The sequence below is a fragment of the Asterias amurensis genome, chromosome 20 (genome assembly GCF_032118995.1).
Source record: "Asterias amurensis chromosome 20, ASM3211899v1".
In the NCBI taxonomy this organism is placed as follows: Eukaryota; Metazoa; Echinodermata; class Asteroidea; order Forcipulatida; family Asteriidae; genus Asterias; species Asterias amurensis.
Window position 1 is genome coordinate 826,677 of NC_092667.1, and position 26,841 is coordinate 853,517.

General features: G+C 38.5%; 1 protein-coding gene across 2 annotated transcripts in view; it reads left to right on the top strand.

Annotated features, from left to right (window-relative positions):
- The window catches only part of LOC139952607 (receptor-type tyrosine-protein phosphatase T-like), a 40,015-nt gene extending 15,930 nt beyond the window's left edge, over window positions 1-24,085 (top strand). For both annotated transcript variants that reach the window (XM_071951797.1, XM_071951796.1), the window contains exons 13-33: window positions 1,777-1,879; window positions 2,911-3,157; window positions 3,906-3,945; window positions 5,961-6,057; window positions 6,570-6,628; window positions 7,553-8,178; window positions 8,867-8,954; window positions 9,403-9,479; window positions 10,012-10,048; window positions 11,694-11,791; window positions 12,958-13,083; window positions 14,309-14,457; window positions 15,586-15,721; window positions 16,534-16,683; window positions 17,868-17,967; window positions 18,746-18,822; window positions 20,617-20,751; window positions 20,973-21,104; window positions 21,391-21,536; window positions 22,036-22,168; window positions 22,937-24,085. In XM_071951797.1, coding sequence (XP_071807898.1) covers window positions 1,777-1,879; window positions 2,911-3,157; window positions 3,906-3,945; window positions 5,961-6,057; window positions 6,570-6,628; window positions 7,553-8,178; window positions 8,867-8,954; window positions 9,403-9,479; window positions 10,012-10,048; window positions 11,694-11,791; window positions 12,958-13,083; window positions 14,309-14,457; window positions 15,586-15,721; window positions 16,534-16,683; window positions 17,868-17,967; window positions 18,746-18,822; window positions 20,617-20,751; window positions 20,973-21,104; window positions 21,391-21,536; window positions 22,036-22,168; window positions 22,937-23,008 — 2,828 coding nt within the window. In that variant the 3' untranslated portion in view covers window positions 23,009-24,085. The remainder of the gene's footprint in view (window positions 1-1,776; window positions 1,880-2,910; window positions 3,158-3,905; window positions 3,946-5,960; window positions 6,058-6,569; window positions 6,629-7,552; window positions 8,179-8,866; window positions 8,955-9,402; window positions 9,480-10,011; window positions 10,049-11,693; window positions 11,792-12,957; window positions 13,084-14,308; window positions 14,458-15,585; window positions 15,722-16,533; window positions 16,684-17,867; window positions 17,968-18,745; window positions 18,823-20,616; window positions 20,752-20,972; window positions 21,105-21,390; window positions 21,537-22,035; window positions 22,169-22,936) is intronic.
- The last annotated feature ends 2,756 nt before the right edge of the window (window positions 24,086-26,841 follow it).

Sequence of the window (26,841 nt, forward strand, 5' to 3'; positions counted from 1 at the left end):
CGGCCCGTTATTCTGTGTCTTCTTCGGCATCTTGTAGATGAAATGATGGCACTCGTCAGTCGTTTTTTTATACTGCAAAAATTAGTGCGCACAACGTACGTACGTTGCAAGTGCGGAGCTCGTGTGGAGCACGTGCTTACTCGGTACGGTCCACGTGAGTTCTGCGTGCTCATTGGACAGCTGAACTGGGGAAGTGCCGAGTAAGCACGGACCACGCACTTATCACATGCGCACGCATGTGCTAAGTGCGCCGTGGAGCAAGTGACCGTTTGAAAAAAATAAAAGGACCCACGGAGTCAGTGCGTTGTGCGCTCGTTTGCTGTAGATGGCACGCGCGTCACCCGTACGTCAACCGTACTGGGGGTGAATCGGTACGGATAACACAGAGAAAGTTCCTCATGCACTAAAAGTGCGTGCTCTAAAATCCGTACTGAGGCGGTACTCACCACGTACGGATCCCCAAATCTTGCCCACGTTTTTGCAAGTAGACAGCACGCACTTGCACGTACGGTTTGGGGATCCGTACGTGCCGAGTACGTGCCGAGTACCGCCTCAGTACGGATTTGGGAGCACGAAGACACGACGTAGCACTTTTAGTGCATGAGGAACTTTCTCTGCGTCACCCGTACGGATTCACCCCCAGTACGGGTGACGTGCGTGCCCTCTACAGCCAACGTGCGCACAGCGCACTGACTCCGTGAGTCTTTTTTTTCTCTCCAACGGTCACTTGCACGAGTACGTAAGCACGTGCTCCACACTTACAACACACGTGTGCGCACTTATTTCTGCAGTATAGAAAAAACGAGCCGTCGGACGAGTGCCATCATTTCGTCTCAAAGATACCGAAGAAGACACAGAATAAGAGGTCGCTGCATCTGCAGCTCAAAAGGCAGCGGATACGGCCAGAGAGGCCCAACAGAAACGGGCCACGGAAGATGAGAGGGCTAGAGAGGAAGAGGGGAGGAAGGGTGAAGAAGAGTCAGATGGTGACGCCAGAGAGTCTGATCATGAGAAGGGTGCTGCTGGTGGATCGGAGAGTGGGTCACAATAAGAACAAAAACATTTTACTATTTGTTTGTCACAATGAATACATCAAATTAAATCATGAATACCATGAGCTCATGTGCTCAAACAACCCGATCTTGCCATGCTAGGTGGCCCGAAGTGGAGAACTTTAATAGTCCGCCAAATAGCTTCTAAATACACAATTGTACATTTTGAAAAAAGGAAACTTATTAATGTGTAAAACTTCCTTTCAATTTCAGCTTAAGTTCGTCCTATATATACCCCCCCCCCCGACATCGGGCGAAAAGCTCACGTTCATCGCACTTGCGCGCACTTACAACATGCGAGTGAGTAAGGACACCGTACGTGACACGCACGTGTAAGTACGGCCTCCGTACGACAACGTGGCAATCGCAAGATTATCGTACATTGTACGCACGTTGTAAGCACGCTGTAAGCATGTACAACTCACTTACCACGTGCGCAACGTACGTTGCACGCAACCACTCAAAGCCAGGCGTGACGTGCGTTGACGTACTCCCTCCCTGCTCTTGTCACTCCCTCCCCATGTTTTCAGAAAAACGTGGCGGACGTGGCCTCCCAAAAAAACGAACGGACAAAAAAACACGCACGGTGGATGGTGACCGAGGCTTTACTGATAAGTGTACGTCTTCTGGAATTAGAACGTTCCAAAGAATTTTACTTTTAAGATGCTCCTTTATGAATCCTTAGAAACAGAATGTTCCCTGATGTTTTTCTTTGACTTTACAGATCTTCCTGCTCCGACTCGGCTATCCGAAAAAGATATTTCAGATTTGACTTCTTCTACAGTAACTATTGCTTTGAATCTTCCATCCCCATCGAAGTTCATTACGTAAGTTGAAGCAATGCTAGGCTTTATAGGTCAATCTTTTTTTTGGTGAAATCTTGGCCTGGGATGATCACCTTTTTAGATAAACCCCACCTAAGATCTTAACGCGAGCTTCAGACCACCGGCCTATCAGCACTGAATTTCATTTATTGAAGCTGACTGGTTACTGTGCACTTTTGCTTAATTTTGTATTAACTTGAAATTGCTTATGTTATTTCGATTTTGCGATTAGTTTCTTTAAAGGAACACGTTGCCTTGGATCGGTCGAGTTGGTCTTTGAAAAGCGTAGAATATAATGATCCACACAAGTATCTATCGAAATTGCGTGGTTTTCCTTTTACCTCGTTGGCAAACACTGTCGGCCATTTATGGGAGTCAAATTTTTGACTCCCATAAATGGCCGACCGGTGTTAGTTCGCAAAGTAAAGGGAAAACCATGCAGTTTCGAGGCAAATATGTGTGGATCATTGTATTCTACTTTTTAAACATCTTTCTAACCATATGCATTTTATAACAAACGGTTACAAACACTTTTCAAAGACCAACTCGACCGATCCAAGGCAACGTGTTCCTTTAAAGTTGTTAATCAATTCAACTAACTCAAAACATTTCCCCTTAAGGCATCTAGAAGATACTCATTTGGAATTTCCATGAATATCAAGTAAAATGAATAGAAGTGGACATACCATTTCTAACAATTATTATGATTTCTGTTTGGAAATTCCAAGCTTACAAAGTAACCACCTCAAAGTGGAAAGGTACTTCTTTTGAATTATCTCTTTAATTATGTCTCGCCTAGCCTTCTCAGCAAATTGTTTTATGTATTGAATGACAAACATTTCAAATTTTATTTCTTAAAATCAACATATATACACTGCGCCAACATTCACCTTGCCTCGTTCATCTGCATTAATGTATTGTATAGTGAAGCATTATTAGTTATTGCCCCCGTGTGGTATACACAGAGAAATAACCTTTCTCTAGAAAACATAAATTTAAGTTGTTTCTCATGAACATGTTTGTGTGTTGTGTAGAGGCATGCAAATTGGTGTAAGGCGAGTTAACAGGAAAGTCACTAGAAGAGACACCAGGGGAGCAAGGTACCAACGATCCACTGAACCAACTCTCGATTATGTAGCAGCAGAATTACCCAAGAAGGATCTCCCTGCAACATTCACTGTGGGTGATGGAGAAACACTGGGAAATAATGCAAACAAACCCCTGGAAAGCAACACTCAATATGACATCTATCTGGGATCAGTCAGTAGGATTTCTGAATCAGTGAGCCTTTTATCTTGTGCCATATTCTGTGTATGTGGCTAATTTCTACCATGCTTGCCAATGCCAATACACCGATGAATTGCTTGACAAAGTTAGCGATAATACCTCATTCTCACATAAGCCCCTTTCACACTATTAGTTATTTGCCGGGAGAGAACTTCTGGTCGATCTTTTCACACTACAGACAATAATCTGCTCAGGGGTATGGTAAGGGGAGTTAACCCCGGGGTAAAACGCCCCCCCCCCCCCCCCCCGGAGAAAAAAAACAGCTCTCTCAAGTTCACATTGCTTTTAACTTTCACAACACATTCTCACACTCCACATTAACTTTCATTTATCCAACTGTTTCAATGAATAAATACATAGGCATTTGCCAAAGGGGGGGGGTTCTTAATTACCATGAACATAGTTAAATAAGGGTGGCACGCGAAGTATGCCTAACATATTAAAAAGGGCTTTTCTTGTGCTTTCGACTCGTGTGACGTGACAGAAATGCGGCATTTCGCAAAACATATACCGCAGGTTTGAGGAATGTCAGATCGCGAAAAAGTAACAATAACACAATTTAAACCAAATTATCAACAATCGACTCTTACATAGTTTCATGGTCAAGATGCACTGCTATTTATATCATTGTTAAAAATAAATGCTTTTATGATATTATTATGAACAATTAAAACATGGTTCATTCTACTGTAACTTACAAGGTACAAATCAAATTGTGGTTTTATCCCTCTTCATTTTGTAGACTTATGCCGTTGAGTGGAGTGAGCCGCTCAGAGTTCAAGGTAATTTACTGCTCTATTACTGACCTTTTATCGTACTACCCAGGCTATTCAAACTGAGGCAGGTAAAAAGCAATAGTCTGGTTCTTTTAAGTGTGTAATGTGGATAAAAGCTACAATTCTTTGGGTACCACGTAACCACATTGGCACACAATGCATCGCTGTGTCATAATATCACTCACATATCGGGTGCATTCGTTTAGCTTCCCTGGGTCGACCCGGGTCCCCGGTGTGATCGAATAGATTTGACGTCATTCCAGGGGCTCACCCGAGGCAGCCCCCATCAGTGCCCTGCTTGTGGAGTGGGTCACTTGGGGGCTGGCCCCAGGTACATGACGTCACTAAGAGAGCGGTGAGTGATCGTTCGTTTAGCTCTTGTCAGGTGCTCACCTGAGTGAGCACCGCGGGGTAGACCCGGGGAAGCTAATCGAACGCACCCATCTTGATCACTTGACTGGTTAGGCACGCGTTACATGTCAACCTTTTTGTTGCCATTAATGCGACACTCCAAAACCCATTATAGGAGTCGCACATCGAATTTAGGCACTTTGGAGGCTCCGTATTGCGTTATTTCCAAAAATATAATAATTTCCCCTTGTTTGTTGGAAATGTTAATTTGTTGCTACATAGGCCTATATATTATTTCTTTTCCGCAAACTATTTGTTCTTATACCCCCTGAAATATTAATTTGAATGAACAAAATCGTTTATTTCAATTGAAAAAAATATTGCGAAGGAAGCGAAATATAATTATTTAGTTAGAATTAACTTTCATTAAAAATTAGTTATTAATTATTTAGTTAGAAGGAAACACTATTTAGAGGGAACAAAATAATTTAGCTGGTATGGAGTCTTTGATTTGTGCCATAAAGAGTATCTCGGATACTGAAGCCATTATTTTAGAGTATCTTTTCCGAATTTCCTTACAACATTGGATTAACCATTCTACACTCGTTTGTCTAAACGTCAAAGGCAAACGTTTCACGACGGACAAGATTTATGTTTCCATAATTATTGTGACAAAAATTTCAAATGACGGGTCTATGGGCGAGTTATTAATCAAATACTGTTTGTTTTTTTGCAAACTGTCAATGACTTTACTATATACGTCATACATATTCATGACCGAGAGTCGAGTTCTCATTGGTCCATTCATCATCACGTGCCAGGTGTTAACTTTGCTAAATTACCAAGAGCACTCGTGAGTATTCACGCAAGTGGTGAATGCGCATGACAAGAATAGCTCCTCGGTAGCTATTATACTTGTCTTGCGCATTATCATTGTGCGACGTCATCCCCGGGCACTATTCTACTTGTCATGCGCTTTACGACCGTGGTACTGTTTTCTACACACGCACCAACAGCGCTCTCTTAGAGACATCCAACACATGAACAAACTTATCATGTGCATTTTATTTCACAGTCATACTTTGTTCATGCTCAAGACTCATTTTCCGAAACTGAATATGTATGTAGTATAGTAAAACAAGTATAACATGGTTTATTTCGGGTGACTAGTCGATGAGCTCCCCTCGGTATTGGAATGACTAGATCCCTCGGCTTCGCCTCGGGAACTAGTTTGTCAACTTCCAATACCTCGGGGAGCTTATGTCGACTAGTCACCCTATGTCGACTAGTCACCCTCAAACCATGTTATATTTGTGTTATAATCCCTCAGTGGATATTGTTTGTCCTATTCACTCAGCTTCACATCAGTTGATTTAGTAATAAGGTTACAATGTTAGTTACATTATTGTCTTAGTTTGTACTAGGCCAATTATAAAATTTAGGTTTTGATTGGACAACTCACAAACTGAGCAGCCAGCTTTTGGTTGAAACTGACCCGGTATCCTAAACTTGTTATTTTGTCATTGTTATCAAACTTAATATTAAAAACACATTTAATAGATAGGTTTCTCTTGAATGTGGAAGGTGTTGGCTTAACATCAATACAATTGGTTAATAATGATGTTACAATTTTGTTCTAAAACTTAAAAAATGTATTCTTTGTTTGGCAGTGCCACAAAATGCAAGCACACCAATAGCTGCTATTGTGATTCCGGTTGTCATGCTTGTATGGATTTGTATTATAGCTGTATTGATCTTCAAAATAAGGTAATTTTTATTGTCACAATTGAGCGGGAAAACGCTCAAATCAAAACCATGGGAGACTTTTGAAAATCCATTGTTCTCGGTCATGTGGGCACGCTCAGAACTACGTTAACAATGGAAATTTACCTGGTTAGTCTGCTGCCACCTAGCATCCCAAAGTCTCCTATTGAAGATGGCATTTTATGTGAAATGCCTGTCACAAACTTCTGCCGATCAAAGCTAGCCATTATACTATTTTGTTTTACTGTAACATGTGTTCTGTGCAGTTCAGCTTGTAACTTCTAATAAGACAAGGGGGTGAAAAACCTTTCCAAAATAATGAATCAACGAACGTTACAAACGAAGTGTAATATACCAAAGCATTTAGTTTCTAATCAAGGTTTTAAAAGTTTGATTTATTTTGTAACCTCGAAATACAGTTTTGATCCGACAAAATACTATGTTGTTTTCTCAAAATAATGTCGTTACTTTTCCTTAAATTTTTCAAACATTTCTTGTTTTTGTACCTGAAACAGGAGGAATAAAATGCTTAATCGCCGCTCAGTGGATCGTAGGCATTTCAACGCTGCAACTGGTAGGGCATATTTTACATCCCTGATATGGTTCATATTATTCACTTCTTGATGCTACTGAAATGAATATGCACGGTAGCTCGCAAAACGGAGGAAACCCAAGTTATAAACAAACCAAATGTGTGGAGCCTTTTTGTACTGATCCAAAACAAGAATTTAAAATGTTGAATTTATTTCCCTCAAAACACGATTTCGATCCAACAAAATAAGATTTTGTTTTCTTGAAAATCTGTCCTTACATTTCTTCCTCCTGCAAAGATGAAACATTTTAGAATAACGTCATAATGAAGGCCTATATAAACATCGGTTTAGTAAATCAACAAAAACTATTCGTTCCATTATTTTCTTCAAATTTTACAAATAAATCTTGACCATTAGTCTGTTTCTCTAGTACTGATGATAGGTGTAATTCCAGGGGTTGCTAAAAAGTTTGATAGTCGTCATTTTAACATCGCAGCATTTGAATGATGTAGTTTCAGACATTTTAATAAACCATGACAGTCATTCCCCTTTGTCTATCTCAAACAAACAAAAGTTTCTATTCACTGCTTGATTTTGTCAATTATATTTTGGAAAACTTCAACAAAAATATTTATTATAGCGGGGACAGCAAACTTTCACCACGAGGCCCTATGATGACTTGCTCAAAGCATTTTTCTTTTATGCTTTTTTTGCTTTAATAGTCTTGACTGTTTTTGTGAATTTGGTTTGTTGCCAAACAAAAACAGTACTTCACCGTCAGTTGGCGGATGTAGCCAGTTTAAAACTTTAAAGTTTGAACCCAATTTTCTCATTGGCAAAAAAATGAAAATCTAAGACATGTGTTAGAGCATCTTAAATAAAAAAGATTGATCAAATAGTACACTATAATGAACAAGATCTGCACCTCATAATTGATGACAACTATTTAATGTGTCTATACGCAGCTGAAGTGCGAGCATTCAATGACAAACCTTCTGCAGGACAAGAAAATCCATATGACGACTATGAATTCATGGATGCAACTTCACCAGCCACTGCACCGGCCACTTCATCAGCCACTGCAGGAGCCAGATCACCAGCCACTGCAGCAGCCAGTTCACCAGCCACTGCACGAGGCACTGCACGACGAGGTACTGCTCAAGCCACTGTATCAGCCACTGCACCAGCCATTGCATCAACTACTGCAAGAGGCACTGCACCAGTCACTGCACGACGAGGTACTGCAACAGTCACTGCACCAGCCAATGCACCAGCCACTTTACCACCAACTGCACCAGTCACGGCACCATCCACGGCACCAACCACTGCACCAGACACTTCACCAGCCACGGCACCAGCCACGGCACCGGCCACGGCACCAACCACTGCACCAGCCACTTCACCAGCCACGGCACCAGCCACTTCACGAGGCACTGTACCGCCAACTGCAGCAGCCAGACCGAAGCAGTTTAGCAAGAAGAAGCAATTTACGGCTCCTTTCCCGATTCCGTTATCAGAGTTGAAAGATTATGTCAGCAAGAAGAAGAAGGAAACGTACAAAGAAGGCAATGGGTTTCTGTTTGACTATGAGGTGAGTCATGATAGTAATGGTTCTGTACTTAAATCAAAATGTGAGCTTGTTACCGCAGGTAGAACCCTCAATGGACCTCAATAATTCACTCTTCTTTTAAGACAACTCTCCCCGATTCTACAGGAAGTCCCCTGCGTATATAAACCAATCTTTTAATGTTCTGATGAACAGATATAAAATCTTACCGATTTTGTAAACTTTTTCGAAATTACGTTGATGCAATTTTAAATATCTTCCTGATTGTTGACATTAAGGTACGTGTCGAGGCCGAGCGGTTAAGAGCACCGAATTCACCGAATTCAAACTCTGGTGTTTCTGAAAGGGATTCGTCCCGGTGTTCCTGGCTGTGGCTGCTGTATGCGCCGTAGCACCTTGTAAACCCTTATAAGGTGCTAAATAATTGGGTCTCAAAATAGATCACTGCAATAACCTATCTTTCTACTCAGCGCCTTGAGTTACTTGTTTGGTAGATATCCCATGCGCTATATAAGACTTCGATATTTATATGTGTAGTGCATTGCTGAAGTGCCAGAATGTGTTAACAAAAAACCTGCATTTCTGAAAGAGACACATTCGGGTTCCCATTTTTACAAACTAATGAAGTCATCGGTGCTTACAAGGTCCACTGCCACTTCATTATGATTAAGAATAACAAGCTGCTTCATTTAATATTTATTGCACTTGTTAGCATTTGCCTGATTCCGACCGCCATTCATGTGAAAGAGCAAAGGACGACAAAAACAAGGACAAGAATCGCTATGTTAACGTCATTCCTTGTGAGTTAAATAAGCTTAACATTTGTAATCAGTAATATCACCGACTTCACAAAGGTCTTTCTCCATGCTTTTCTGTCCTACACTGCCCGTCTATGTCCATGTCTCTCTGTCATCTGCTGTAACAATATTTCCCCCTGCATGATTCATCATACAATTTGCGGACGTGACTTACCGTACTCTGAAGACGTTGGTGAAAGAAAAACCTTTCCATTGCAAAGGTGAAACAAATTTGTGTAAACAGTCCAACTCACTTCTCTCTGTTCTCCACTGCCCTCTGTTTATTTGCAAGTTTCTTCCAGCTCTTTGTCTTCCACTTTGTGAGTTTGCTAACTCTTATTCTGTCCGCTCTTTGATGTTGTCGCTCCTTCTCTTCCCATGTCCACCCACTTTCACATTCCCTTCACTTTGCCATGAACTGATTTGATTAATAAATTTGTATCCACCACAGATGATTTTTCTCGTGTTGTGCTTGAGAAACTACCAGATGAACCTGACTCAGATTATGTAAATGCAAGTTACATAGATGTAAGTTAATCATAATGATTTGTTTCTATTCTGACTGATCGCTTTAAGCCTGTTAATAGTTGATGATGGACAACTCTGGTTTTAGAAACTGAAACAAGTTAGGAAGGTTCCTTGAGCAGTAGAGTTCCAAGTAAGCATGAATAAATAATTAATGTGGACAACTCTAATCTAATTTGAAAGAATTGAAACAAGTTGGGAGAATCCATGTAAGCCCGCAATTAATAAGAAGTAATAATGAAGCACGCCGAATTTAAGAAGCTTCTTAACCTCTTTATAGTTTCAGTACATCCCCCACACAAAATAGAATAAATAGTGTTTCGAGACATCTGTAGAAATGCAGATGTGATGTGACACCCGGTACTCCACATTTATGTTAGTAGTTACCACAAAACATGGTTAAATGTTCACAGCTCTCACCAACACAAATTACTACCTCGTCTCCCAGGTTAACATGAATGTCAGTAACTAGTAACACATTACAAATCTGAAATGTATATGCCTACTGTTTTCGTTTTCCTGCTCATCTTTACAGGGTTTCAATCAACCAAACAGATACATAGCCAGCCAAGGTGAGTCAAATAAGGGAATCAATGTGTGATGAAGAGGTTTTCAACTAGTGGTTAACTCCCAACGAGGCCTGCGTTCTTGAAAATTTTATCAAGAACCAGGCCTCGGCGGGTTTAAACCACGAGTTTAAAACCAATTCAACACACTTTGATTCCCATTCATAAACACCTTTTCGGTCAAAAACATCATCACTTTTTGGTCAAAAAGTAAAATAAATGCAAAAATCATAATTATTGTTAAATGATTTTTTTCAACACAACACCCCTCCAGCTATAAAATGGTAAAGCCCTCCGCCCCCCTCGGGTAAACAACTCCTTATAAGGGAATGCTGTGCGCGTCGCGCGTATCGCGTGATGTGGCACAACTGTTTCAGCCGTTGCTCTCGACCAAAAGGAACGAAGAAACTGTGTTATAAGAACAGGGGCAAGGTCGCGTGTCACGCCCATGAGTTAACACTTTTTACCGGTCATTAACCAAAGGTTTATGCACACCCCTGTGACGCACTCTCCACCAATAGGAATAGCGAAATAATAATAATAATAATAATAATAATAATAATAATAATAATAATAATAATAATAATAATAATAATAATAATAATAATAATAATAATAATAATAATAATAATAATAATAATAATAATAATAATAATAATAATAATAATAATAATAATAATAATAATAATAATAATAATAATAATAATAATAATAATAATAATAATAATAATAATAATAATAATAATAATAATAATAATAATAATAATAATAATAATAATAATAATAATAATAATAATAATAATAATAATAATAATAATAATAATAATAATAATAATAATAATAATAATAATAATAATAATAATAATAATAACCGAATTTATAAAGCGCCTTTTCCAAAGGATGCAAAGCGCTAGGGAAAAAGCAACCAAAAGAGAATAGAGCCAATATAAGCAAAAATACAAGAAGAGACAGAATCAAAAACACATTAGATGGAACGATTAAACAGATGTGTTTTTAAAAGTCCTTTAAACTGTCTGAGGTATTTATGAATATATATATTTTTTTAAATAATCCTTGGAGCTTTAAACCACTATGGATCTGAAAACGTTGGCTTTTGTTTTAATTTTCCATTTTCTAAGTCGTGGTGTCTTTGAGCAAGACACCATAGTTACTTCGGATGGGACAATAAGTGATTGGTCCAGTTAAGTGTGATTTATGTGCACGAAAAGATCACAGAACATGCGTATATCGTGGAAGAGTAGGGGTTAACCCCGGTTCTGGTTTAATGTTTTCTCTGGTTTGGAGCTAAAGTGATTAATTTTGCTTGTAAGGCACCCTTTGTTTTAAATAACCAGAAACGCCTAACAATCCTAATAAAAGTTTAATTCTCACTGATTTTCTCCTTGAGCGTTTACAAAGTGCTGTCGCTTTTATGTTTTAAAAAGGTACATATAAACAAAAGTTGATACTTTCGAAATTAAATAGCTTTTTGTAATTTCCTTCAAAACTTGGGAAAAGGTTTTCTGAGATAAAATTTTTCATTTTGAGTACTAGCACTGTTCCATCGGAGGAATGTATTCGTTTGGAATGCAAGCGAGCACTTTACTGTCTGATCATCTCGTAATATTTTATATTTATATCAAACATTTAGGTCCAAACAAGACCTCAATTTGTGACATGTGGAGGATGGTTTGGCAGGAGAAAACCGCTAAGATTGTCATGCTCACCAACCTACAAGAAGGAGTCAAGGTAATTTAAAGACACTGGACACTTTTTGTAATAAATTGTCAAACACCAGTCTTCTCACTTGGTGTTTCTCAACAGAAGCATATAAATAAAATTACAAACCTGTGAAAATTTAAGTTCAATTGGTTGTCAAAGTTGCGAGATAACAATCGAAGAAAAAACACCATTATCACAAGAAGTTGTGTGCTTTTCAGATGTATGATTTCGAGACCTAAAAATCTAATTTCGAGACCTCAAAATCTCACTTTGAGGTCTCGAAATCAAATTTGTGAAAAATTACTTCTTTCTCGAAAACTACGTCACAATGTGTCATACTATCAACAGCTCCCCATTACTCAAGTAAGTTTTTGTCTAAGTGCATTTGTAGCTGCATCGTAGCATTCTACTTGTTTTATATACTGGATTTGTCTCAGTGGGTGTGCTATTTTAGAGTGAGACATCATAATACTAGAGGCTCTTGTCTGACCATGAAGGAAGGAAGCGAAGGAGCTCGAACAAAGGGACTTCAAAAGTCGAACCTGTGGTACCGCGGTCGTTTAACGACACCTCGTAATCACCGTAATCACCCACATACCAATACACAAACAATGGGCGACCTGCCGTGTGTGAGTTTGCGCGTGCGCACTTCGTTCTTCACCAAGCTATGGCGTCGTATGTCGTATGGATATAAAAACTACTTTTTGAGACGCGATTACATTTTTGGACGCTATCAGACACCTAAACGATGAACACAATTGAATACCAACCACCCTCGTGTGCTTATACCCAATTTTGATCCACCGCTAATGACCGGAAAGTTACAAAAAATGTTAAAATATGCTATGATATTTCCATGTAAACACCACAAATGGTCCATGAAAACGTGTGTATTCACAATTCTTGTATCCAACGATTCAACTTCACACGAAGGCAACGGTGCCGTCCAGCTGGAGGTCTCCTATCTTTTTCCACTGGTCAGACAGGGGCATTGTAAGTGTATTATTTTGTTACTCTGCGGTTTTGCGGATCGTTCGAGCTCCTTCTCTTCCTTCCTCCATGGTCTGACAAAGGGGGATGCTAAATGTTTGTCTAATTGCATTCGTAGCTGCAAAGAATACTTCTGCTTGTTTTATATACATTACTGGATGATTCTCATTTGGTGTTTGCTCTATTCCGTTTCAAACTTTCAGAGAAAATGTGAGAAATATTGGCCAGACAAAACAGCATACCATGGTGATGTTGTTGTCACTTTGAGAAAGGAGGAAACACACGCAGACTACATTGTCCGAGATTTTTTAATAAATCTAAAACTGCAGGTAATTACAAACCTTTTTGTGTCTAAACCAAAATTAATGGACTCGTCTTCTACCCCCACAAGAAATCCGGCTGGATTTTCGTGATCCCTGTCAATTTCGACTGGGATCCCGGTTAAATCTGTTAAGGCCCAGTCACACCTTGACGTTTGAGTCAGCGTATGCCAACGTATGAAAATGTTTGCGATTACGCTGGCGTACGTCGAATAAGTTATGGGTAAGTTTTGTTCAAGTTCAGAGCACGCTGAAACACGGTGATATGCGTTGTGTCAGGCAAGGTCGTCGCCAGCGTGCCGCTCATAACTTCTGCATACGTTGTAGGTAAGTTATACCATCGTTTACACACGTTCACATACGTTACTTGTTAGTTAACCATAAGTCGATTTACGTCGAGATAATGTCTAGCGTACCCAAAACTTATTTCTAACTTATGGGTATTGTGATTTAAACCTTTGTCGAACATATTTGACGTATTCCGGACGACCACAGAAGTTACTGAACGTGTTTCTAACTGACAGCTACCGTACAACGGCTTATTTGAAGCGTTTATGGGAATCGGTATAAGACATTTTGGGTTCGCAGGAGGACTATATTCAATTCAATTCAATTCAATTCAATTTATTTATTTCATCACAGATTACAAGTAAAAAGGGAAAATTGTTTTCCCTGTATGCACAAAAAAGATTCAAATTTGACACTTATAGAAAAACAAAAACAAACATTACATTTTAAAAACACAGAATATACGATGTCAAGTGCAGTTATTGTTTCAATCGTCGAGAGGCACTCTTTTTATAGGCTTCTACATGTGATCGTCGGCAATACGCTGCTGCGCGCTATGCAGTAGTTATACTATCGTAGGACATAAGTTGTGAACACCGTCAACAGTTTTCCTGCCGAACACTGGTTACCACTGGCCTGGGATAGGGCCTTGGTCTATCCAGTGTAAAGACATTCTGATGAGTCAGATGGCGTTATGGGTGCGTTCGTTTAGCTTTCCCGGGTCGACCCCGGTGTGTGGCGCGTTTTTTTTTTCCAGGACGAACGTGTGCAGATAATTACCCACGTTTGTCCTGGAGAAAAAACGCCACACACCGGGGTCGACCCAGGGAAACTAAACGAACGCACCATATAAAGACAAGCTACAACGCTTTTAGACTTGCCACAATGTTTATTTGGTGAAGCCTGTTTAATGACACTCAAAATCTTATTTTGTACAACATCTTAGGATGAAAAGACCAGACATGTTCGTCATTATCAATTCATAGCATGGCCTCATACTGGCCTACCCCACGATCACACCAAAGTGGTGGATTTTGTCGAAGCGGTGAAGGAGTACAACCCCAGGAACGCTGGTCCGATGGTCGTTCATTGCAGGTTGGTATTTTTACTGATTGCACTTTATTTGTTTGTCCTTAGCGGGTTAATCAGTTTGTTATAAACCACAAGGAAAATTGACAGGGAGGGCAGCAACATTTTTACTAGAAAGCTCAGTTGGTAGTTTGAGCACAGCACGTTATCAGGAGGTCACAGGTTGAAGCTCGGGGTCGGAACCGGTTCCGAACCGGAGATTTTGTTCAACCCGTTTCACGCTGGAATAATTTCAATCCGCCTCCGATCCGGGTAGCATGCTTTAGCCGGATTGAAATCAACCCTGGCCGGGAACAGGGTTGAAAATCTCAATCCGGATCGAAATTGCATTGTTTAACACGGTTCACACATTAACCGGTTCACGTAAAGACCAGTGCGAATGTTGCTTGTATCTGATCCATGTCGAAAAGAAGCGAGGTTGAACGGGAGAGGACCCGGGTAGTTTTCAACGTGGTTCGAACTGGAGGTAGTGTGAAAAGGCCTTTAGTGACCAACATAAACGAAATCAGGGATCCCAGACGGATCCCGATGGGATCACACCGGGACAGAGATCATGCTTTTTCCCGCGAACCCCCCCCCCCCCCCCCCCTATTTTTTTTAAGGGGATCCCGGTCTAATGTGATCAGAAGGGGTCACAAGTTAACGTCCAGCTCAGTCAAGAATTCTGTGTTTAACCTTGACTTGAATACAAACAAGTCACAACCAAATTTTCAGCAAGCACGAGTTGATGAAAAAAATAAGCAACCACAGACTTCTTCAGTTTGAGAGAGCACTGATCAACAACCCTTGTCATCTTGAGGCGTTCAATTCTTCCAGCTCGCACAAACGTATTACGATCCCTCACAAAACATTCTCTGAGACTGTGGTGCACTTCAACAACATATCCAGGTTGCTGCTGATGTACTTTATCCCCTTCCAGTATTTCTGTTTTGGTTTTATATTTCTACAGATTTGACTCTTAGTTTAGGGAAATTGCGTTGTTATGGTCAAATACCAAAATAAATATTAATTTTACAAATAAATTTGCTATCCAGGGGCAGTCAATTTAAACAATAACATCAAAGTTTAAATATTCCATTATGGTATATTCCTGTTATGTTCATGCCATCGATATTCATCTATTTTTCTTTGTAGTGCTGGAATCAGTCGTACTGGTGTGTTTTTGGTTTTGGACGCCATGTTGGACCAGGCAAAGGCAGAAGGTCGAGTCGATATCTGGAATTTTGCTTGTGGCATGAGATACAAACGGATGAAGATGATTCAAACACCGGTAAATTAGATACTTCAGTTTATCCTAGGTCATTTGTGTATTGTTTCCCTGTTCTGTCCAATGTTGATAAGTATTGCCTGAAACTAGAAATACACTAATCACATTAGAGAAAGGCTAATCACCAAACTACCGCCACAATGTTTACAAAAATAAATAACGTTTGGTAGACAATATAGAATATAGAATATCAGTTATGGTGTATTAAAATCTCTTAAAGGCAGTGGAATATTGGTAATTGTCAAAGACCAGTCTTCCCACTTGGTGTATCTCAACATATGTATAAAATAACAAACCTGTGAAAATTTGAGCTCAATCGGTCATCGAAGTTGCGAGATAATAATGAAAGAAAAAACACCCTTGTCGCACGAAGTTGTGTGCGTTTAGATGGTTAATTTCGAGACCACAAGTTCTTAATCTGTGGTCTCGAATTTAAATTCGTGGAAAATTACTTCTTTCTCAAAAACTATGGCACTTCAGAGGGAGACGTTTCTCACAATGTTTTATATCACCAACCTCTCCCCATTACTCGTCACCAAGAAAGGTTTTATGTTAATAGTTATTTAGAGTAATTACCAATAGTGTCCACTGCCTTTAATGTTCAACATGATTGTTAAGTTTTAAAAGTCTTGTATTACACTATTTAAAAACCAAATTTCAGTACAATATACAGCCGACTGTACAGCAGGCCTTGAATTACACAGAAGCCATGGCCCTGGTTTTGGCCATGGTGCCCCCATCAAACGTTCCAAATAAGACTTGAAAGTGCCCTTTTTGCCAAGACGAAAAAAACTTAACTTTCTCAATCCAAACAGGCACAGTACGAGTTCATCTTTGATGTCTTGATTGAGACGTTCCTTTGTGGTGACACCAGCATCAAACCAGAAAATATTCTCTCCAAGTTGACTGCATTGAAGAAGACCGCAAAGGGCAGTGGGGAGACAGGACTCCAACTACAGTTTGAGGTGATGGGTTCAATTTAAAAACGTAAAATATAAAATTTGACACAAATAAACGCTGGTGCTTGTGCGATGCAAATCCTCTTCTACTCAATCATGCTTCATTTGGATACATTTTTTTTCTTTTTTCTTTTTTTCTGTGGGGAGAGGGGGGCAGAGGACTCGTGACGTCCTCGGTGACTATTTCAAATGGACAAAAGTGCCCTCAGTTGGCCAAAGCTGGAGAACTGTACAAACCTTATTGGGACATTACGCCAATGGCGTCAAGGGGTCATTCAGATCATTTTCATAGATAAGCAGTTTTTGACCCTTGGCTGAAAAAGCCGCTTGGTGAAGTTCACTTTTTACTTGATTTATTTATTACTAAAACGCAAATTTAAAGTGTAAAACTGTTATAAAGCGGAATCTACGATGTCTTTTTGGCAAAAAAAGGGTGATTGTTAAACTGTATGGATTAACCTGTAGCCACTGTTTAACATTCATCACTATAACATTAATTCACAATAATTCTGTACAAAGCTAAAATATGTTTTAATATAAAGAATAAAGGACATCTTTATTCCTGAAGGCTCGATCAGTCGATGGGCGTCGGAGCATCGAATGCAAGGTCGAAAGCTACGTGTAGCTGCTACGTGTAGCTGCAAACTGACCCTCAATCTGCAAGTAAACCAATAGTTCCATGTTCGGATGACCAAAGTTTGGAAACCTGTCTCTATCACGTTGAATGTATACATTTGGTTTGCGGTAACACCATGTGTGTATCTACTTGCCAGGTAGAGTTTGTTCTTGGTGAACTGTCTTGCTTTGTTCTACTATCGCGGAGTGGATGTTCTGTCCTGCTGAGTCTCCCGGCGAAGTCTCCCGAACCCCCGAACATCTACTCCGCGGTAGTAGAACAAAGTAAGATAGTTCTCCAAGAACAAACTCTACCTGGCAAGTAGATACACACATGGTGTTACCGCAAACCAAATATGTATTGATACCTCACATTGCATGGCCTCAACTCCTAAAAAAATGTTGAATGTAATTCTAAATATATCGGAGTCCCCGATTGTTGTGGTGTATAAAACCGCCCTGGTTGCAAAATACAACTGTGACATCTTTGATTTAGACATGTGGCTACTGAAATAAGAATTTAAAATGCACCTAATTAAACTTTTGTTCACCTCATTTTGATTGCCTTGAAACAGAGTCTGAATTTGATGACCAACATTCCGGACCCTGACAAACTTCATGAAGGCCAGCTACCAGAAAACATTAAGAAAAACAGATTTCCATGCAAAGTACCAGGTGAGTTTTTTTTTTTCTTTTCAGTTTTTAGATGACCTCTCAGAAAAACATCAAATATTGTGTGTGGTTTAGCAGAAGTAAATGTTTGTTCTGAACAAACTGAAGCAATTTTTCTTTTCATTTGTTTGAAATAAATGATAATCATGAGTAAGATGTCAACTTTAAACTAAAGTTTGAACCCCAATGGGTCGCTTAAAGACACTGGACACTATTGGTAATTGTCAAAGACCAGTCTTCTCACTAGGTGTATCCAATTATATGGATGAAATAACAAACCTGTAAAAATTTGAGCTCAATTGGTCGCCGAAGTTGTGAGATAATAATGAAAGAAACAACACCCCTCTCACACGAAGTTGTGTGCTTTCAGATGCTTGATTTCGAGACCTCAAAATCTAATTATATGAGGTCTCGAAATCAAATATGTGGAAAGTTACATCTTTCTCGAAAACGTATACGTTACTTCAGAGGGAGCCGTTTCTCACAATGTTTTATACTATCAACAGCTCCCCTTGTTACCAAGTAAGGTTTTATGCTAATAATTATTTTGAGTAATTACCAATAGTGTCCACTGCCTTTATTACAAAGAGACTTACCGTACACGCTTAATTCTACAATGTTTCTTTGCATTGACCATTATTAGAAGTTATTTTGGAACCGTTCCTGATTTGTCATGAACTGTTACTAATTTACAGACCGGTCGAACCAGCTCCAGGCATGCTCTGTGTTGGACTTTCTTGTACAATAATATAGAGTCAATAAACATTTATTTTTTTTTAAGTTGATCTGTTCCGACCTTTGTTGATGACATCAGGAGAATATGCATCCAGCGATTACATCAATGCCTGCTTCCTCAATGTAAGTAATACAAACTTCTTTAACTTTCTTACTTCAAACCAATCCCCCAGAAAAGCATTCCCTAAGCTCACTATAGTTCTTTATTTCTTACCAGTAGGCCTACAAACCCTCCAGAGAAATATTTCTGTCTAAAAAATCACTGATTCTAAAGTTCAAACCAGTACCAATCCTCCAGAGAAATATTTCCATCTGAAAGCTCACTGATTCTAAAGTTCATACCAGTACCAATCCTCCAGAGAAATATTTCCATCTGAAAGCTCACTGTCTCTAAAGTTCATACCAGTACCAATCCTCCAGAGAAATATTTCCATCTAAAAGCTCACTGATTCTAAAGTTCATACCAGTACCGATCCTGCAGATAAATATTTCCATCTAAAAACTCACTGATTCTAAAGTTCATACCTGTACCAATCCTCCAGATAAATATTTCCATCTGAAAGCTCACTGATTCTAAAATTCCAATCCTCCAGAGAAATAATTGGTTCTAAATTTCATATAAATACAAATCCTCTTCAAGTCACCTGGATTTTTTTTTCAAACATTAGAGTATATGTTTATTAACAATAACATAATTTCTTGAGTAATTGTTTGATACGATAATATACATAATTTATATATATAAGTTGTTTTGGGTGACTCCGCCTACCCCTTTTGTGACGTCAATCGAGGCAGACTTTGCCTCGATCGAACATCGAACACAAGTACATTCAAGTCCTTGTCGTGAGTTTGTACGTTTCAAAAAAAGTTTTTTTGTCTTGCATTTTTCCGGCAATGTCGACCAGGTGTATTGCTGCTGGATGCAGCAAAACAACTAAAGATTGGGTCAGTTTGCAAAGTGGTCCGGTCCGACGTATTTTCCAGCGCTGTGCAGCAAACACTTCAAACCGTCGTGCTTCGAGAATCCGGAACACACCACACATTTTGACATGAAGAGAAAAGCTTTTTCTAAAACATGGCGCCATCCCAACAATTTTTCCAGCTAGTGGGAAGTCGAAGAAGGTACATGAAAGACGTGACGAACCTAGATGAGCATTTGCCTAACGTGAACAAAACGGGTATTGTTTCAACTTTGAGGGCACGTTTTTAGCTTGCGCCAAGCGTCACTATATTGTGTTGGAACTGCATGCGAATCACTGTGCTGGGTAATCCGAGTGGACCGTCCGCACATCAGCCATACAGTGCGTGTAGTCTGCTCCGTGACCGTAGTTCTGTACGTAGGCATCATACCGATCGGTATCCAGACGTAGTGTACGGGGCCAGACTACTCACTTTCTCTTCAAATCTCGCGCCTCGATTGACGTCACGAACAGCGCCCTCTCGGGTCGGGACTACTTTTAAATTTGTAAATAAAATAGAAACTGTTTTGTTTTTTTATTAGAACCTTAGTTTAACTGCTTATTCATATTCCACTCATCAAAACACATACTTTAGTGACAAAACACTTTATTTTGACAACAAAAAACACTTCCAGGTGACTTTAAGAAATGTTTCCCCGAAAGCTAAATGATTTTAAAATTTATACATGGTAATAAACCTTCCAGCCATCTGAAATCTTACTGTTTATAAGGTGTATAATAGTGCCAATCCTCAACAGAAGTATTCACACACATTGAAAAATCACCAATATTTACTTTGTTTATCGAAATCAAAATACGGCACTAAATCACTGCAAAAACGTAACCTTTTTTACAAGAACGTGTTTTCTCTTTGTCAACCGTTTAAGTTTACAGGATATGTTTTTCGCTGAGGCCGCCGTGAATCATGACTTTGTCTTCCATCTTTGTTATTTTACAGAGTCCTAGCTCCAAAGGAAAGTACATTGCTACCCAAATGCCCTTACCCCACACCATCAGTGACATGTGGAGAATGGTCTATGACTACAAGTCAACTTGTATCGTCATGTTGAATACCCTAGACCAAAAAGACCCCGTGAGTAGAAAGTGTACTTATAAATAGTTCGAAATCAGTTTACATGTATGGTTGCTTGAAGAAAAAAAAATCAATTTTGAACATCAACTTGTATTTAATTTGAAGATTTGTACCTAGTAAAATTGTGCTCAACATTAGCTTTAGTTGTACATCTCTTACTCTTTCCATCAACATGATATGAAAATGAGAAATAACCTTATTAATATCTCTTCCATATATAGACATGTGTTGAGTATTGGCCAGAGAGAGACTCTGCATCATATGGTAATCTGACAGTCACTCTACAGTCAACTGATAAAGTGGGATCAAACATCATTACACGCTACCTATACCTGGCTAAACATGACGATCAGGTATAAAGCCCGGTTCTACTTCATGCAAATGCGATATGATTTTTTACGTGCAAAAAACTCGCAACGAGTAATTCAGTCGATTACAGTCGATTTGTATCGAATTCGCATTCGCAGGAAGTAACTGAGCCTAATATAGAAATATACCATAATATAGATCAGTCCAAGATGACAGTATTCTTAGTCCGAGCCTTTCACACACGTAATTACAACATCAATGTTTTTTTTTTTTTGCACTGACTGACTTTTCAATCAAGTTACAAGTTTCATTCTTGTCATTGATACCCAGGAATCCCGTCTGATTTGTCACCTTCAACTACTCAACTGGCCCGTTGGTGGCGTACCATCATCGACCAAATCCCTCGTGGAATTGGTTACATCCGTTAAAGAGTGGCAACATGAGCATCAAGACGACCGAATTATAATTCAGTGCATGTAGGGTGTTCATCATTACTTTTTTCTAGTTTCAATAAAAATACAATTCTGTACCAAACTCTGAAAATTTAATCAACTATATTTGGCAAATTTGTTAGAAATCAATGCAATGCATTCATATTTTACTAGAGATGCTGTGCACATATTTTACTGAACTCGGTAAAACTTGTCCACATATCTTTCAAACAATATCAGTGATAATTGCCAATTGAGATGTTTAACTTGTGTATAAATGACGATCATATCAGTTTTACACCTAAAATTGATGATGTTTTGCTCAAATTTAAATTTGTTTCGACCTTATTGATATTTTTGATAAGGTTTAAAATAAAATATTTCATATTTCTAATGCTCACTCAAGATTCAGATTCAAATTTAACGTTGTTTCAGGTTGTCAATATGAAATGTAGTTGTGTTGCAAGTAGCCTACAAACAAAAATAAATAAATTTATCATTTTACTATTATTAGAAACCAACATGATGTTTTTGTGTTTGACAGTGACGGTGAGGGCGCTAGTGGGGCTTTCTGTGCTCTCCTTAACGTCATAGAGAGACTGAATGAGAATGAGGTGGATGTCTTCCAAGCAGTCAAGAAACTCAGAGTCTCATGTCATAGATTGGTACAGTCACAGGTAAGTTGAGATTACCATTAGGGCATTGCATCATAGTGCAGTCACAGTTAAAGACACTGGACACTATTTGTAATATTGTCAATGACCAGTCTTCTCACTTGCTGTATCTCAACATTTGCACAAAATAACAAACCTGTGAAAATTTGAGCTCGATTGGTCGTCGAAGTTGCGAGATAACTATAAAAGAAAAAAAACATCCTTGTCACACGAAGTTGTGTGCTTTCAGATGCTTGATTTCGAGACCTCAAATTCTAAATCGGAAGGTCTCGAAATCAAATTCGTGGAAAATTACTTCTTTCTCGAAAACTACGTCACTTCAGAGGGAGCAGTATCTCACACTATCTGTATACTATTAACCTCTCCCCATTACTCATTACCAATAAGGTTTTATGCTCAAAAACATTTTGAGTAATTACCAATAGTGTCCACTGACTTTACCATTAAGAGCTTTTGAGCTTGATTTCACTTATTGGTAAGATTTATATTGAAGGTTCTTTGTCATCTTGATCAGGGCATGATATGATCTCCAATGGTTAATATTGTTATCTTTTTCTACCGGTCAGTACTCGTAGTATTTTATAGACTTGGTCAATAGATGCATGTAAACTCAAACTCATCGTCATTGAGTGTAACCAACAATAGTATAAATAGTACAAATTGTAATAATTCTTCTTTCAGAAACCTGGGAATTTAGTTATGGTAGTAAAATGAAAAGCATAATAAATCATTGGTTTTGTTTTTATTCCATTTTTATTTTATTTCGTTCAGGAGCAGTACGAGTTGATTTACGAAGCCTTACAGATGTACTTGGATGATGACGTCGTGTATGGATACGTGTAGAAACCCCCCATCAACAGGTTCCTTGTGGAAGCTGGCACCAAAACGATGCAGTCAGAAAATTATAAATACCGGTCTACTTTTGTATGACTGTTAAGTTTTAAATATTTTTTTATTTACATTCATTTTATGCAGGTTGAGGGTGTTTTATATATTGTGAAGTGATAATACTTAACCGATTTTGTTTAATAACTGGATATGTATTTCTTAAAGCCATTGGACAATTTCGGTAAACAGTATTGTCCAAGGCCCACACTTCGTGTATCACAATTTATATGTAAAATAACAAACCTGTAAAAATTTAGGCTCAATCGGTCATCGGAGTCAGGAGAAAATAACGGGAAAACCCACCCTTGTTTCCGCACGTTTCCCGTGTCAAGACATGTGTTTAAAATAAATCCGTAATTCTCGCTATCGAGAATTGATATTGTTTTAATGTTTCGTAAAGCGTTTCGTGGAATAATATTTCAAGAGAAGTCTTTCACCATTACCTTCTGTAAACCCTGTAAATTATATGTAAATCTGTGAACTTTTAATTGTTTGTCTGTTCCGAAAGTGTCAAATGGCTTTACAAACAAAAAAGGAAGAAAAGAAACAGAAAGGAAAAGGAAACTCATTTGACAGAAATGGCTTACTCTGTCATTGGTCAAGTAGATGGCACAAAATTGACACACAACTTTAATATCTTTGGAAGTGTTTGCCAATTCATTTAAGAGAATTTGTACGCTGTTTGTTTTAGCCAATGTTACCCTTTAAAATGTTTTTCAAAACGGGGAAATTTATAATTGTTTTGTGGCCCTCAATTCACCATTTGCTTATTGGTTTCAGCAGTGGGAATATGAAACTGTTTTTCATTTTAAAGTTCACAAGTTCCAAAAATGTTATGAATCTGTCAATCGTTGGTTGTTTGATTTGGAGATGGGAATGGATGAATATGTGTCAAGTGATTGGGCGTGACGGCGAACTCCAAAGTTAAAATCGAACTTCAAAGGACGATTCAGAGCATTAAAGGAACACGTTGCCTTGGATCGGTCGAGTTGGTCTTTGAAAAGCGTTTGTAACCGTTTTTTATAAAATGCATATGGGTAGAAAGATGTTGTAAAAGTAGAATACAATGATCCACACAAACATGCCTCGAAATTGCGTGGTTTTCCTTTTAACTTGTCAACTAACACGTCGGCCATTTATGGGGGGTCAAAATTTTGACTCCCATAAATGGCCGACCATGTTAGTTCGCTTAGTAGAAGGAAAACCACGCAATTTCGAGGCAAACTTGTGTGGACCATTGTATTCTACTTTTAAAACATCTTTCCAACCGTTTGCATTTTATAAAAAACGGTTACAAACGCTTTTGTTTTGACCAACTCGTCCGATCCAAGGCAACGTGTTCCTTTAAGGGCAATGGACACTATTGGTAATTACTCAAAATAATTATTAGCATAAAACCTTTCTTGGTGACGAGTAATGGGGAGAGGTTGATGGTATAAAACATTGTGAGAAACGGCTCCCTCTGAAGTGCCATAGATTTCGAGAAAGAAGTAATTTTCCACGAATTTGATTTCGAGACCTCAAATTTAGAACTTGGGGTCTAGAAATCAACAATCTAAACGCACACAACTTCGTGTGGCAAGGGTGTTTTTTTCTTTCAGTATTATCTCGCAACTTCGATGACCGATTGAGCTCAAATTTTCACAGGTTTGTTATTTTATGCATATGTTGAGATACGACAACTGTGAAGGCAAGTCTTTGACAATTACCAATAGTGTCCAGTGCCTTTAAGATCTGTAGTTTATTGCTACAAAACTTTCACCGTTTTAGTTACTGTGTTTAAATGTCTCCACCGGGCTACATATCGTCTTGCCTTGCTCTCTACCAACCGCCATGCTCAAGCTTGCGGTCAGCTTCTGACAACACACGCCTAACCGAACATTTAACCACCAGAACACTCATCGTGCACACAACTGGACTGTATTGCTCCTGTATTGCTCCGCGAAAATGGAACTACCTCCCAGTACGCATCAGAAATTGTAACTCTTTGACATTGTTCAAAAAATCTCTCAAAACTCACTTGTATCAGATGTAATTTGTTGTATTAAATTATAGTTCCATTGGTTTTGCTCTTTCCAGCGCTTTGATCTTGATGTAAAGGCGCTTTATAAATATTTAGATGTATGTATGTAAATGAGGCATGATGATAACACCTGTAAAAATAGGGTGCTCACTATACTAAACCAGCTTAACCACACATTTTGCTTTTGTTTTTTAACTTTGATAAACTAAAGATGAGTTTGCAATTATAGGATAGAGTTATTTTTATTTGTTTTGTATAGTTACTTGGACTCGGATAGACAACTCAAAGATTAAGTATTTATATTATCCAAGCTGTGATATAGCTGCTTTTGCACACCATTCTTTCTGTGTGTGACGTGCATACTAACAAGGTCAAACTCAGGCACGCATAGCACGAATATAGAGTTAAAAGTAACAACTGGTTGTACGTACATGCTAAGTCAGAATCCAACAATAGGTCAGCCAAATCATTTGAATCATAGTTTTAAAGCAATTTTTGCTTTGTATTAAAGTGTATTTAATCAAACCGTTTTATATTAAGGTTGCAAATAAAACTGTTATTCTAACTTCATTTGCGAGCATCACAGCATTGTACCAAGAAAGTAGGATACATTTCACAATTGTTGATTGTTATATAGCTCTTACTATTCAAGGAATTGTTTAAAACCAATAAATAATGTCATGCATGTTTAGGCATGCTGTATGTAATCATGTTGTGTAATCCTTTTGATGGCTACTTGAGAGCTAATTTTAATTAGTTAATTGAAACACTAATCTTAACGGGCTAAACATTCGAGTTAAGCAATTTTTAACAATGAATAACATTATTTTAAGAATGTAAAAACTGCAGTCTGTGCTAGTGCTCATAAACTGAATCAAAGTGTTTGTTATCGTAAGTTTTTATTACAAGTCTATGTCTTATTGACTGAAAGCGTATATTTTATTGAGCAGGAATTCAAATGCAACTCAAGAGTACTGGTATAAATGATGGCGCTGTCAAATTCAGTGACACTTCATGACTATTGACTTGAAAATTTGCAAAATAAAATTGTACCAGTTTTATGGGTTGGTTCCTTGTCAGTTTATTATATCCGCCATGTTTGTTGTGACTGAGAGGTGTTGGTGGGTTGATATAATTATTTGGGGTGACCGAAGGAGCCGTGAAATTTGACCCTGTTGGTTTGTTATTGGCTCATGTTAAACACAGTATAAAATAACGATTTAAGTACATGTAATACCTTTAGTATTTTAGCTACTCGGAAATTAAATTATTATATTATTGTCATTTGTCATTTTGTGGAAATGGAACATAATGTCAAGCAGATTAAGTGGACGTAGGCCTATAAACACTTTGTTTGTCATTGCATTATTTTCAGAAACGCCGCACAGCAGTGCATTTGCAAAGGGTTCAAACTTATAATGGCCCGATTTCATAAAAGTGCAAAAAATACTGCTGAGAAAATGAAGCAAATAATATGGAAGTTGGTCGCACCAGTTCTAACATTGTAAACTTTATGGAATAAAGGCTGGTTTTGTTTTTGCCAACCAATGTTTTGTGGGTGCTTTTCAAGTTTTGTGCTTACAGGCTGTACCTGTTTGGCACTTTTTGTCACATATTGCATTATTAGTAAACATTTTAACAAGCACGTGGCACTTACAGTGATCACCATGTGGTTCTAACAAAAACAAAACATAGTGAAGCCAACATAATTGCCTTCCCTCTATTGTTGACTAACAAATGCTAATATTATTTCAATAAACAATAT